This window comes from Melitaea cinxia, chromosome 5, assembly GCF_905220565.1.
Source record: "Melitaea cinxia chromosome 5, ilMelCinx1.1, whole genome shotgun sequence".
NCBI lineage: Eukaryota > Metazoa > Arthropoda > Insecta > Lepidoptera > Nymphalidae > Melitaea > Melitaea cinxia.
In genome coordinates this window covers 18354401-18368694 of record NC_059398.1, presented here as the reverse complement: position 1 = coordinate 18368694, position 14294 = coordinate 18354401, and the positions used below count along the sequence as shown (strand labels likewise).

At 35.9% G+C, this 14294-nt stretch overlaps 1 protein-coding gene across 1 annotated transcript; it reads right to left on the bottom strand.

Moving 5' to 3' along the window:
* Positions 1-3724: 3724 nt before the first annotated feature.
* Positions 3725-10396, bottom strand: LOC123654113 (ester hydrolase C11orf54 homolog). The gene is made up of 7 exons (XM_045590073.1): positions 10318-10396; positions 8635-8733; positions 6436-6611; positions 5783-5941; positions 5167-5263; positions 4621-4787; positions 3725-4214 (listed from the first exon to the last, which is right to left on the bottom strand). Exons 1-7 carry the CDS (start codon positions 10394-10396, stop codon positions 4041-4043), a joined length of 951 nt encoding a protein of 316 aa, XP_045446029.1. The 3' UTR covers positions 3725-4040.
* Positions 10397-14294: the final 3898 nt, after the last annotated feature.

Sequence of the window (14294 nt, the reverse complement as noted above, 5' to 3'; positions counted from 1 at the left end):
GTGGAAAATAAATTAATAATCTTTAAAATAACCACTCGTGTGGTGTCAAAAATTAGAATAGCAAACAGGCAGATAATATTTTGTTAGAAATTTATTTATATACAAAAATTTGTAGTCACCAACTAAATAATATGTGTGTAAAAATGAAACGACGCGGGTAACAGTAAAATTTCTCTAACTACCGTACACAAAGAGTGTTTGAAATTTGAATCGCTACTTGTATACTTAATATATTTTCTTTTTCATTCTGCAGTTTCGCTCATTAAGAGTATTAAAATGCTTGAAGGTCTCGGAAATTATATCGTCTAAAAAAAAGATATTCGATGTAGTAACGGGATCACGAATGATATACGGGACTTCTGTTCCTATTTCCATGATGCGGAATCTACATTTATTACTGTCTACCATTCTAGGAGTCCGTGCATTAGGCATTTCTTCACATCTCCTCTCTTTTTTGGTTATTCTTCTTGCAATAATATCTGGTGGACCGTAAGTGAGAATGATGCAAGAGCTCCAGAGACTAATTAATACATTACAGTTAAGTAATCAGTGTAGTATCCACCAAACAGCTGTGGAGCAGCATGGTGGATAAAACTCCTAGAGAAAGAGGCATATGCCCAGCAGTGGAATATTACAGGTTAAATTGTAATGTGTTGGATGTACTCCAGATACACTGCTATCAAGAAGACTATTAACAAAGAGAGCTTTCAATTGATATGATAACATGATTGTGTTCATACAACAAGACAACGCAATGAAAATATTGTTACAAATTCTGTAAATGAAACTGAAATGAAAATTGCTTTCTATATAAATATCGCGTCAAATGTAAATTCAGTCCAAACATACTTCAAATCAGATTCCATAAATGTATTCAGTTAGAAATTTCATTGACTACTTTTACTAATAAATATCTGTTATTTTTTTTAAAACCCTTGTCTGATGAGGGATTAAAAGTATGTAATATATAATTAATAGAATTCGTTGTGATTATTATCTTGTAGTTTTTGTGTACGTAACTATTTATATTCGTCTTATTATAAACAAGGATCGATGTCACGTTTTTTGAAACAAATTGGGATGTGTGTCGGATTTAGAATGATATTTGACTGCGTGTTATATTCTTGCTTATTGAATAATTAATATAAATCGTTAAGTATAAAATGATGAAGTGTATAAAACTATTATAGCAATTTACTCCGTGAAATGTTATAAGCGCCGTGGTATATAAAAATAATTATGATGAGTTAAACAGTGTGAAACAACCGACGCTGTCACTTAGTGACGCTTTATTTTTGAATTTTATTATTTTATATAATTATATTGTAATTTGATTTATTTATAGCATTTTAATATCACGGAAGACGTGCTTGAGGAGTTTTGTAAAGAAAGTCACTCATTTGTTTAGCAGTGTAAGTGAAATGTAACTAGACTGGTTACTGAACGAGAGAGATTGATCTCAAACGTTTTAAAACTAGCTCGTACACTAGATGTATCGTTATATATTATCATTTGATGTGTAAATATAGAAACATTTCAGTCGTAACTCTCATCGTCCGATTCAAGGTCGATGAAGTTTGTTTAAAATTGTTATTTTGATAATAAATTATTAAAGAAGCTTTATTTTTGTATAAATTATCTTCGATACAATTTTTTTCCTTGTTTTTTTTTTAGTAATGTTTAGTCGTGGAATTGAGCGCTTGTACCGCTAGTACTATCGACGTAGTCGCAGACATTTGTGCATAGGACTCAGATTGTAACAGAATACTATGCGATAAATTTTTATATGATCATTAGTTGTAAATAAATCGAATTTCCCATGTTATTGTGTTTTTTATTTGACATTTAAAAATTTACAATAATTACTATTTTTGATACTGTTGAAACTTTTAAAGTTTGTAAATTAATTGGATTGTCGCATTCTACTGCTTAAGAAATGATATAAGGCACGTGAGGTGAAAATAATATCATTGTTTAATACAGATTTAAGTAGCTAGTTCTCACGCTAAATTTTATAAATAAATTATTAAAATAGTGTTAAATTTTATAATTGAGGATCCCCCACCCATCAAACAAATTGATTTAAATATTAAAAGTTCCTAAATATGTCAATAGATGTCACTAAACATAATTAAGTTACAGTAATAAGCTAGTTTCATTTTGAAGTCAATAGATGTCATTACAATGCAATTAAATCGTGCAAACGTTTTCTTTAAAATGTAATATAAAGGTCAAATTTAACTTCAATAAATCAGTTCCAACAGCAGAGGTGTATTATTTAAAGTGAATGAGTGAAGTGAAGTATTACGCAGCAACAATCATTATTACCATTGCAGTCCATTGCTGGACATAGGCCGCCACAAGTATGTGCCAAAATTTGCATGAACTCATGTGTGTTGCCCATAGTCACTACGCTGGGCAGGCGGGTTGGTGACCGCAGGGCTGACTTTGTCGCACACATTCTTCGACCTGTGTATTTCAAAGCCAGCAGGTGGACGGCTATCCCGCCATCGATCGGCTTTATAAGTTCCAAGGTGGTAGTGGAATTGTGTTATCCCTTAGTCGCCTCTTACGACACCCACGGGAAGAGAGCGAGTGGCTATATTCTTTGATGCCGTAGCCACTCAGCATAAATATATGCTGTGAAGCATAATGCATAAGCAATATGTGGCTACCTACCACATCGAACTATTATTACTTAAGTAGTAATAGTAATTCAATGAGGCTTCAAGATAACTTACCTGATACCTTTACCATTTAACCTTACCGATACCTTTAACCATTTAACCTTACCGATACCTTTACCTTAAAAATACCTTCACCGTTCATAACCATAACCATTACCGTTACCAAGATACATTGACGTGTTCGTGAAACAGAAACTACATAGCTCTGAAAAGAACTGTTTTAATGTTCGTGAAACAAGATTGTTAGCTCTGAAAAGAACTGTTGGAAAATAGCACAGCACACCATGCATGCGGATGCACCAGCAATCACATGGACAGATCTTCACAGAAGTCTTCAAGCTAACTTGCACGTATTCTTCATGCATATCTTTACGAAGTACAAGCACGCCGCCGCCGAGTGAAGTACACGTCAGAGATCCGTTCGCCGCGCCGATCGCCGCCGAAAAGGGCGAGACGCGGGAATGTATGTTCTATTTATAGATATCGCTCCGCGCTACCGTGCCTCCGACTCGCGACGAAGCGCATGAGTAATCGACAGCGGCACGCGCGGAAAAAGAGAGCCACGCGCAAGAAAGAGACGCAAGGCTTAGACAATAAACATCTGCGATTGGTCATAAAAACTAATTAACTATTGTGATACTTACTTTTTATTGTAAATTATTTTATATAAATATTACCATTTTTCCCTCTCACCGGTGACGCTGTAAAGGCCGCTAGGGCCAACAGCACTCTTCACTTCGAAAAAAAAAAAAAAAAAAAAAAAAAAAAAAAAAATGCAAATATATTGGATCGACACCTTCTGATCAAGACTTTCATTTCGACACAACAATAGTCCCTAAAAATATATGTGTTGAAAATAATATGGAGGCTGAAATTGTATGAAAAAGTAACGCTGAGCAGTGACAATTAGATATGAGAAACAGAAAAAGAGACATTGCGTCTCTTACGAAAAAGAGATTAATATATATTTTTAATGTCACTGTAATCCAGTCGCGTCGGAGCGACCACTCAGACCTTTTTATCACAAATAATACAAATTTATGAAAAACAACTTTATTTTTAATGACACTAACAAAACAATATCAACAATTTTATTTACAAAAAGGTATGTTGTAATATTAAGGTTAGTTGCTCTAAGCTAGTAATTTAGTCGAGTGGTCGAGGAAGTGACTTATTCCACCCGTGAACACTTGACGTTAAACAGCAGGCAAGACTAATGCTATTGAAATACAGTCATATAATTACTCGCTACGCGTTTCACAGACGTTTATCGAACTAGCCTTAAGAAAGTGCGTGAGTTATTAAGTATAAGTTAGTCAATAGGTCGCTAATTCCACCAGGCCACAGTCGGCGCTAGTCGCGCCCGACGTGGTGCGTGTGGGCGGGCGCGTCCACGCGCACGACGGCGGCCGCCAGCGCGAAGTAGGCCTCGTAGTGCGCGGCGGCCGGCGCCGTGTCGCCGTGGTAGTGGCCGCCGTCGCCGTGCGCGCTGAACCCGTGGAAGTGCTGCACGCGCAGGTCCAGCTCCTGCGGCAGGCACGACGACCAGTCTCAGCGGAAATGGCGTAACGAGCGGACGAGGGTAGTGGCGACCAAAGTTCTATTAATGCTTGGTCGTAGATACGGACTAGGGTAGTGGCGACCAAAGTTCTATTAATGCTTGGTCGTAGATACGTCCCACTCCTCCCACTAAGAGCAGATTTTTGTATTTGTAATATTGGTTTCAGGTTTGGCAACTTGAAGCTTTTTTACTGAGCCTGGCGCATGTCAAGCCTTTTATCCTGGTAATTATCATAGACACTTGACAAACCTTGGTAGATAAACTATCCGCCAACCAATGTTAAATGACCAACTCTTCTTTATATAGAAGATATGTACAGCAGAGATACACAGCAACAGGTATTTAGAGGCTATTTTAGTTTAGTTTCCTCACCATGTCGCCCGTGACCAGCGTCCCTAGGTGCGTGATGGGTGCTTTCATCTCGTGGAAAGTGAGCCAGTTGTTCACGTCCTCGTCGCTAGTCAGCTCCGTTGTGGAGAAGTCCGGCATTACGTGGTATCTTCCAGAGCCCTCGCGTAGAACGAACACACCGCCCAAACCTGATCACAAAAAGTATATACCCTAGACTAATATAACATTTTATGTAAGTATGTTTGTCTATTACAACTACCTTCACACACACACACACTTCAGGCTATCGCAGTCCACTGCTGGACATAGGCCTCCACAAGTTCGCGCCAAAAATGGCGCAAAATTAGTACTTTGCCCATAGTCACCACGCTGGGCAGCCGAGTTGGTGCACCGAAGACGCTGCTGCCCATATTCAGCCTGACAAACTTAGGACTTATAAATTACACGGCCAAACAGCAATGACTATTTTGATGAAAAATTTGAAAATAGATCGAATTATTGGAAAAAGATATGGACTAGACACAATCGAAAACTTTTCATAAAAAGTATATTAGAAGTAGTAATTACCGACAACTTTGTCCCCGTAGTGATTTTGAAGCGCTTCCCTGATGGCTGTGATGAAATTCGCTTTTCCAATTCGCATTTTTGCTACTACCTTTATAACCTGAAAATATCGAATAAAAGGGCCTAAGGAAAAATTTTTTTCGTCTTGATATTCAAAGCATGGCTTTTTGACGCTCATTGTAGCGTTATGTAGAAACTGTCTATCTTCCACTCGATTGGCCTATACGTCTGATCACGTTAAACTATCGTCCGTAAGCCAACTTTACAGACAACCAATTTTTTTTATAAAATATTGTTGAATGTAGACTAAAAGAGAGGATAAGTAGGTACAGTAAGTGTATAGAATAATGTATATTCTAAAGCAAAATAAAATAACTGTAAATTAAATAAAATGTATACTAAGTGGTAACGAAACAAAACATTAATTGTATCACCCAACCCCCTAAACAGTACCTCTTATCGGTGGTCCTTGTCCCCATTGTCGAGATAATTACGCTTTATTTATAAAGGTAGGTGGATAATTGTATCATACCCAAAAATAGTGGGAAAATCTATTATCCTTAGCCACGACACCTGCAAATCTATAAACAAAAGAGGATTAGAAGATGTAAACACAAACCTTCCCAGGCTTTCCATCCGACAAAAGGTAGTTGCCCAGCAGCGCAGTGCGCGTCTCCGAGTCCGGCAACTGCTGCTGGCGGTACGAGCCGCCCGCCATCGACACGACACGCGTGCCCTGCTGCACGCGCCCCGACTCCACGCGCAGGATTATGATGCCCTGGGGGTGGCCACGTTAGACAACTGGTGTGGTGTAAGTTAACTGTGAGATTTACCAAATTGAGGAAAGTATTCTTAAATTGTAGCGTCTACTTTTTTCACATTTGTTGGTATAATGTTTCGATTCACTTTCGACATTTGAATAATTCAAGATCTTATATAGAGGAATATTTACAGAATCCGTCCAAAAAATGAGAATAGTTCGAGGCTTCTAAGGGTGCCAAGTTGAATGAGAGTTTACTAAATTGTGATAATGGAACTTGCGTACCTATATAATTTAGAATTTTTTACAGAATTTTTCTTGTATTAAATTAAAATTATTAGCGATTTAAGCAAACCCTACAAGTTTTTATGTAGCCAGAAATATGCTGTGGATATTCATAATTGTAAATTCATACAGCATAATTATATTCATACAGTATATTTTTGAGGTACGCTTAGCAGTATCAGTTATAGGAAACCGATGTAGACGTGAGTGGCTGTGAGCCTCCTTACCTCACAGTTGACCCCGAGGAATGGCCAGGGCCCGGCACCAGCACCAATAAGAAGCGCGGGGTCACGGCGTAAATGTCGCAACAATGCCGCCAGGTCATAGATCTTGTCACGCCTCACAAGCGGTACCAGATAGGGCGGCCCGCCCAGTTCTACCAGCTTCGCATTGCCTGTCAACCCTGCACGGCGTTCAAGCAACATTATAATAGAAGTCTATGATTTGTGCACATCAGAAATCAGCATTTAGCAAAAAAAATGTACACTTTTACCACTTATTATCTTTCAATTTTGACTATTGTTGTGCGCTGTACTTTAAAAATCATATAATATAACCAAATTTCTCAAGACGTTTTCTTCTTCGCTATCTTCGAGCCCTCGCATCACAATATTTAGTTAGTTTCAGCCTGTAATATCCCACTGCTGGGCATTGGCCTCTTTCCCTATGTAGAAGGATCAGAGCTTAATCCACCACGCTGCTGCAATGTGGATTGGTGGATATATTCCCTACTATGAGTAACAATCGCTATCAGGTGTACATGATAACAACCGGGACCTACTTACAGCTTAACGTGCTCTCCGAGGCACGGTGGGGTGACTCACAAGGACTAACAACAAGACCGGAAATAAATATTTGTATAAACACATATATCCACTTCGAGCAGAAATCGAACCCGCGACCGTCGGTGTTTAGGCGCCGCCGACACGGCACACACACCATTACACCAGAGCGGTCGTAAAAAGATGCTTAATTATTTTAAAAACATTTTATTTAAGTCACAGTAGAAAATCTTATTTATCATGCCTCAAAATATTAATGACTTTTAATTTCATATATATCTGCCTATCTTTTTATTTACTTTTATGCTAAACAAACATAAAATAGATACTTAACTAAATAATTCTGTATCTCATTGAAATTTGTTTATTTCTACTTTTGAAAAGTTATCATGGAAAAATCTCTAAGTATACATAATTTCTAATAATATGAACACCTGAGAAATCTCTAAGTACTTCGATAATTTAATGATTTAGAATATAATCAAGATACGATTGACACACAACTGATTTTTAATACTATTTATATTTAAGTACGGAGTAATACATTAGCAATAAAAGTCCCCAGCTGATAACAGCTGACAGCTTTGCATCTTATCAACATCATAACACAAACACTCGTAGCTACCGTCTCGTTATCGTTATTTGCACGCTAATATTATAATAAGCATTTATGACTCCAATTACAATACTACATTGCTCATTTAACCAAATGACCAAAAAACTTTATTTTTATAGACGCTATAACTTTCTTTAAAAGACTTTCATAACAAGGCTGTAGTGACGTAACAGGACGTCAACAAGATTCATATTTGTGTTACACGAGGATTCGTTTTCGGATAGACTTGATAACCAGAGTGCGTAGTGCGAGTTTTATTCGCAGAAACGTGACAGAAACGCGTTTATACGTGAAGATTATTTTGCATGGGAATTTAAACAGTACAGCCTAGACGATAAAGAATAGTAGAATAGTAAAGTACGATACAATCGATACAGAGTCATCTAGCGGCAAACTTGAGAACTAGGTTGAAATACCGAATTTCCCATACAAAATTAAGTTAAATTTTACGCGGGTTATTACGAGACGGATGAAATAAAACTCGCACTAGGCACTCTGTTGGCACAGCGGTCACAGCACTAACTACTGCTCTGATGGTCGCGTGTTCCATGCCCACTCATGACAAACCATTTTACGGTAAAGAGTTATGATATAGATCATAGCGTAGTCAAGGAGTTCATGCAATGGTATTATGTATATTTTCGATTGCTGAACAAAGAACTAAATACAACTAAGGACCGTTGAGTGTGAAGTGTTTATAACATAACATAACAATACACTTTATTGTACACCAAAACAGAAATAATACATATCAGATTGATTTTAACAGAGTATCATAAGGTACAAAGGGCGGCCTTATCGCTGAAGAGCGATCTCTTCCAGGTAACCTAGGCGCAAAGGAGATGGTATTGTGTCGGTGTAGGTGTACAAATTGAGGCATAAACGTTTGAACTTTTTTTATTTTTAGTTTACTTATTTCGGATTGATTTCCTTGACGAAACACCATAGACCTCTTATATAAGAAGTGTGTCAGCACCAACACGCTACTGGAGTTGACTCCCTTAACTTTAAACTCCAAAAAATATTACCTGGAGCGGTGATGTTGTACGGAGCCTGTGTGAGGTCGGGACACTCGTCGACAGTCACGCTGACATATTCAAACGTCGACGGCAAACTACGGGACAGCACTAGAACATAAAAGACAAACTTTATTCGATATATTATTTACTAATATTAGTTTTACACGAGTTTTTGTTTCTGAAAATTCGAATCACTTCAACTTATTTTATTTAAAAAAAAATGTTCCAAAAATTTTTCTTGTAAACAATGACTGATAAAACCATGTATACTTTTGGCATTTACAATTTGTGCTTTATTTATATTTTGTTATCTCGTAGCGTGACCTACGCGAAGTATCTATTAAATAACATTTTTAAGTCCATAAATTATATTTTATAATATAATTACGTAAAATATTTCCATTATTTTTATTTTATTTTAATCCATCTTTGAAAAAAGTCCGTTCTTTGAATTCGATTTATCGGGATTTATACCATGTACCTTTTTATCTTTGAGCCTCCGATATTTCGGCGCAGTTGCATGCGCCATGGTCACGGAAGAAGTTCTTCCAGTTCTTCCGTGACCATGGCGCATGCAACTGCGCCGAAATATCGGAGGCTCAAAGATAAAAAGGTACATGGTATAAATCCCGATAAATCGAATTCAAATAATGTTAACCATGGAAATTTAAAACAAAGTCCGTTCTTTCAAAAACTCCAAAATCTCTATATTCTCTCTAAACTAAATACAAATATATTTGATATACAAACATATTCTGTCGTTCCTAAGGTTGCCTTAATACCGTGTTTAAGGTGACCTCTTTAGATATTCAAAACTAAGACAAATTAATCCTTCACGAGGTTAAATTTACATCTCAATGTAATTCTGTTCAGTAACCACTTTTATGGTTAAACATAAAAAATAAATCACTCGCATTTTAATATACTTTCATACATATATCTATGTTTAATTATTTTCATGTATTTTATGACACAATTTACTTTAGAAAAAATCTAAGGAATTTAATAAAACATCGATGAAGATCTTTTGCAATATTCAAAAAATACGGTCAAATTGAGAACCTCGTCCCTTTTTGAAGTCGGTTAATAACAATAATGTAATTAATTTATTCATTAAAGTTTGCTAGAAGTTGTTACATTTTATGATACATTATTATACAATTTTAATTTTATTAAATATTACATTTTTTAAATGTACTTACTACTGTATTAAAGCAAACACACGACATGCAAAGTTATCCTGTTGGTGTAACATTATAATGAAAACTTGATCAAACAGTAGCAAGATCACTCAGAAGCAAATAAAGCATAAAATTGAAAAAATGATAATTAAAAAGTATTTGTAGTGCCAAACAATAGGTAACATATTAAGAATAAAATAATATCAAGATTAGTTTGTAGAAATTTAATTTACCTATTTGACCAAATTAAATCCGTAACTTTTACTAGAACATTCATCAATCAACTTAATTCCTAAAATGAACTCAAACCAAACTAAGAGACGACATACATCGATTTGAATTAATTTTTAAAATCAAACAATGACCAAATCAAACAATAATAAACTTACGTCAAACCGAATTAAATTAATAAAAATAAGACCTAGTCAAGTTATCATTAATTATAACATTAAATAACAAAAAACTAAACATATAGTATATTATAATTAATAAGAAATAAAAAATTAATTACCTTCTACTATTTCTTCCAACGGTGGCGTGTATAAAGGCTTTTCCTTGATCTCGACAGTAGAATAGTCAATCGACGTCATTCTGTTATAAAGTAAAGCTAAGTTATTATCTCAATGGAGAACATTAAATATGCTCTTCAATACAAGTGACCACGCATATGTAACTGTTACTTATAAACTTGGTACCTGTACGAAATTTTTACGTCGCTCAAGGACGCAGATTCTGTGACTTTTAATAGCAAACATTGAATGAAAATAGCGAGTAAACTATATTTTAATAAACACATTTTAATGAAACTTGCTAATTAATACTTCAAATAAAATCAAATATTACACAACGAATATAACTTTAATTAAACTTTAAAAATGTGAAGGACGTAAAACAAATTTATCTGTAGATCAAAAGTCATTCACCTTTACCCCTCGAAACAAGTTACTTAAAATTACGTTTTTATGACCTTAGATATAAAAACCACTTACTTTACGTAGCTTGCGCGATGAGCAGGTTCAGTTTTAAAGGTTAATATAAAGTTTCGCTAATCCTAACCTGCTGTTAATTACTTGTTTGTATATAAACACCGGTGCTGCAGAGTTTAACGATCGAGCGACGTGCGCACGCGCCGACAAGTGACCTTCCTCTACGTATTGATTCCACTCGCTTTGCCTTGTTGATCTTCACTTATCATAATTGAGAATAATTTTTCGTTTTTACTCATAAAAAAGAGGTTCTCGACTATATTGACCTACTCCACTTTTTGTCGTTTTTCATTTTCATTTAAATGAATTTCTTTTATCTGTTAAAACGCAACTACACTAACTAAATACTTTATTAAAGTTGGTCAAAATTACGATCGTTTGTCCTCACCCTAACTCTGACGTCAATGTCAATATGTCTGTGCGGTCGTAACTCTTGAACAGACTTCGATGCGGTTTTCATTATAAAGGCTTTCTTTGTAGTAGCTCTAGCTAAGTTTAGTGAAAATGGATTCAGGAATTTAAAAAGTATCTGCTCTTTTCAAATATGATAAAAGGAATATATATATATATATTTTTTTTTTTATATAAGCGAGACTGGTGTAACAGTGGATCACGGGTACAGCGAATAATTCACTATAACTCAAATGTGTTTTTGTCGCTAGTCCATCCCCTCTTCCATCCTCTTCAACGATCTAGACGTAATATATAACTAGTAATTTTCTGCAGTACAAGCCAAAAAAGGTCTTTTTCTTTAAATATCAGATAGTCATATATATTATGATTTAATTTCAAGATGAATCATTTTGCCATTTTAACGGTCGGCAAACAAGTGTAAGGCTCACCTGACGGTACCGTAGCTTATAGACGTCTGCCATACCAGACGCATCGCAAGCGCGTTGATAACCCTATCCCCAATTCCCCCCAAGAGCTTAACAGGAACACAACATTATTTTAAACAGTGTTTTTTAGCGGAGTTCTTCTGTAATGTCGAGGTACTACTCCAGTCGGGCTGCTCCATATTTTGTCTTTACATATCCGACTGACCATTTTTACCCCCATGTCACGACTATGTTGTGCAAACTACCGGAAAGTTGCTAAAAAAGTCGCGTTTGAAGTAAGTATATACAAAAAAACAATGACGACAAAACAAATGACGCCGCGTTGGCGCAACGGTTACAGCCATGGATTGTATCTGTTGCGTTGGCGGTTGCGTGTTCGATCCCCGCACATGACAAACATTTGTATTGGCCATACAGGTGTTTGCCATGGTCTGAGTGTTTGTGCAGTCCTTGTGGGTCTCCCCACCGTGCCTCGGAGAGCACATTAAGCCGTCGGTCCCGGTTGTTATCATGTACACCTGATAGCGATCGTTATTCGTAGTAAAGGTGATATCAGACGGTTCATTTTTTGTTCATTTTCACCTTTCATTCGGTACATTTCACTCGAAATGAAATGTCTGAACAAAAAATGAAACACGAGTGCCGAATGAATTCATTAGTGAACCGATCCAACAGTGTTGGATATTGGCATCCGGTATCTTTCATTCCCACTCCGAATGAACGAGAAATGAACGGTCTGAACACTGAGAGAACGTTCATTCGGATTCGGTCATTTTGTTTCGAGTCCTGTAGCCGATGGACATCAAGAAGAAGTTCTTCAAATTGACTTTCATCCATTCGAAGATGATTACAATATGAATCAGGATCTTCAACGGCTAGTTCTCTCAACAATGTATTGGAAGCTCCTAATAAATTTCTTCTTGCAATCCATGGTCGCACCCACCACCGTCGACGTTTTCTTTGCTTCTTTTTTGTCAACTCTTTGATTAAATGATCACAAATTAAACGAATTCCAAGACGTACGACTTAATTCGATGACATATTTAAAAGAAAGAACAATGAATGTTCATTTCTGTATCATTTCGTCTAAGCCGTGTGAACATAGAATGAAAAAAAAATGAAGCATTCACTCGAGTGAACAATCATTCGAGTGAACCGTCTGATATCACCTTAAGTAATATATCCGCCAACCCGCATTGGAGCAGCGTGGTAGATTAAGTTCTGATCCTTCTCCTACATGGGGGAAGAGGCCTATGCCCAGTAGTGGGATATTACAAGCTGAAGCATTATATATTCAAAAAGGGGTATAAACGAAAAAGGGTTACCAACTTGGGAGATTTGAATAACCGTTTTTTTATTTAAATAAAAAACAATTTTACGTAACACGTTGTTCGAGCCCTCCTCCCACCCTGTAACACATCGTAACATTTTACAAGACCTCCCAAATTGCGTTACGTAATACTTTAACGCCCCCTTATTGGTATTAAGTTTTTAATGGAAAAGTAGCGATTTATTTATGTATTATGTAGCATAATACATTTACAATAACATTTCTATAATTTTCATCATAACATCTAAACTAGGCATAGCCTGTATCTAAATTTTACATATAGAAATAAACATATAGTATCAATATTTTTTGAGTGTAGAGTAACAATTACATTGTGTTCAATGGAAATGTATAGTTTGACCACGACAGCTATGAACTTAAGCAGGTTTCTATGTATTATTTATTACAATTTTTTTAGATGTAGTTATTATGTATTTTTTACACATTTTATATTTATATTTATATATTATGTATACGTATATGTACCTATTGTTATGCTGTGTGGCTACGGCATTAAAGAATATAGCCACCCCCTCTCTTCACGTGGGTGTACCATTACCACCTTGAAACTTAAAAAGCCGACTGATGGCGGGATAAACATCCAACTGCTGGTTTTGACATACACAGGCCGAAGACGGGCAGCAGCGTCTTCGGTGCGACAAAGCCAGCCCTGCTGCACCAACCCGCCTGCCCAGCGTTGTGACTATGGGCAAAACACATGAGTTCAAGAGTGTGTACGTGTATGCCGTGCATGTATGTGTTATTAAAGTTATTAACTTTTTAATGATATAATAATAATAACAATAATACTAATAATAAAGACGTTTATTCACCGAGCATAATTGTATAATTACTTATATAAGTCGCAACGTTGTTTTATAGTCTAGCTCTAGGTAGCAGTCTGGCAGATTTAAAAATTATAATTAAGCATACTTAAAGCGAAAGCGATCCCGGACTAGAGGACCGTTCACACAATCAAATATAAAAACTAAAATCCTAATTATTTGAAAAATGTATAGAAATGACAACGCCAATATTACTTGTATGTGTTCAGTTATGGATTATTTGGAGGCGAAATAAAATAAAAAAGACAAGATTTTATGAGTAATTTTTTTTATTGTTCGTGCTTGCAATACCTTCATATATATGTAAATCTCTGCAGATAGACACTCAAAATATTACTGTTAAAGGAACCCTGAACCAAAGGTTTAGGGCAATCGCTGAGTACAATTTCAAAATAATTATCTAATTTACTTAATATTTTCATTAAAAATAATTTAATAAAACAACACAACATTCAGTGCACGAGAAAATAAATAGGAAAACATAGAAG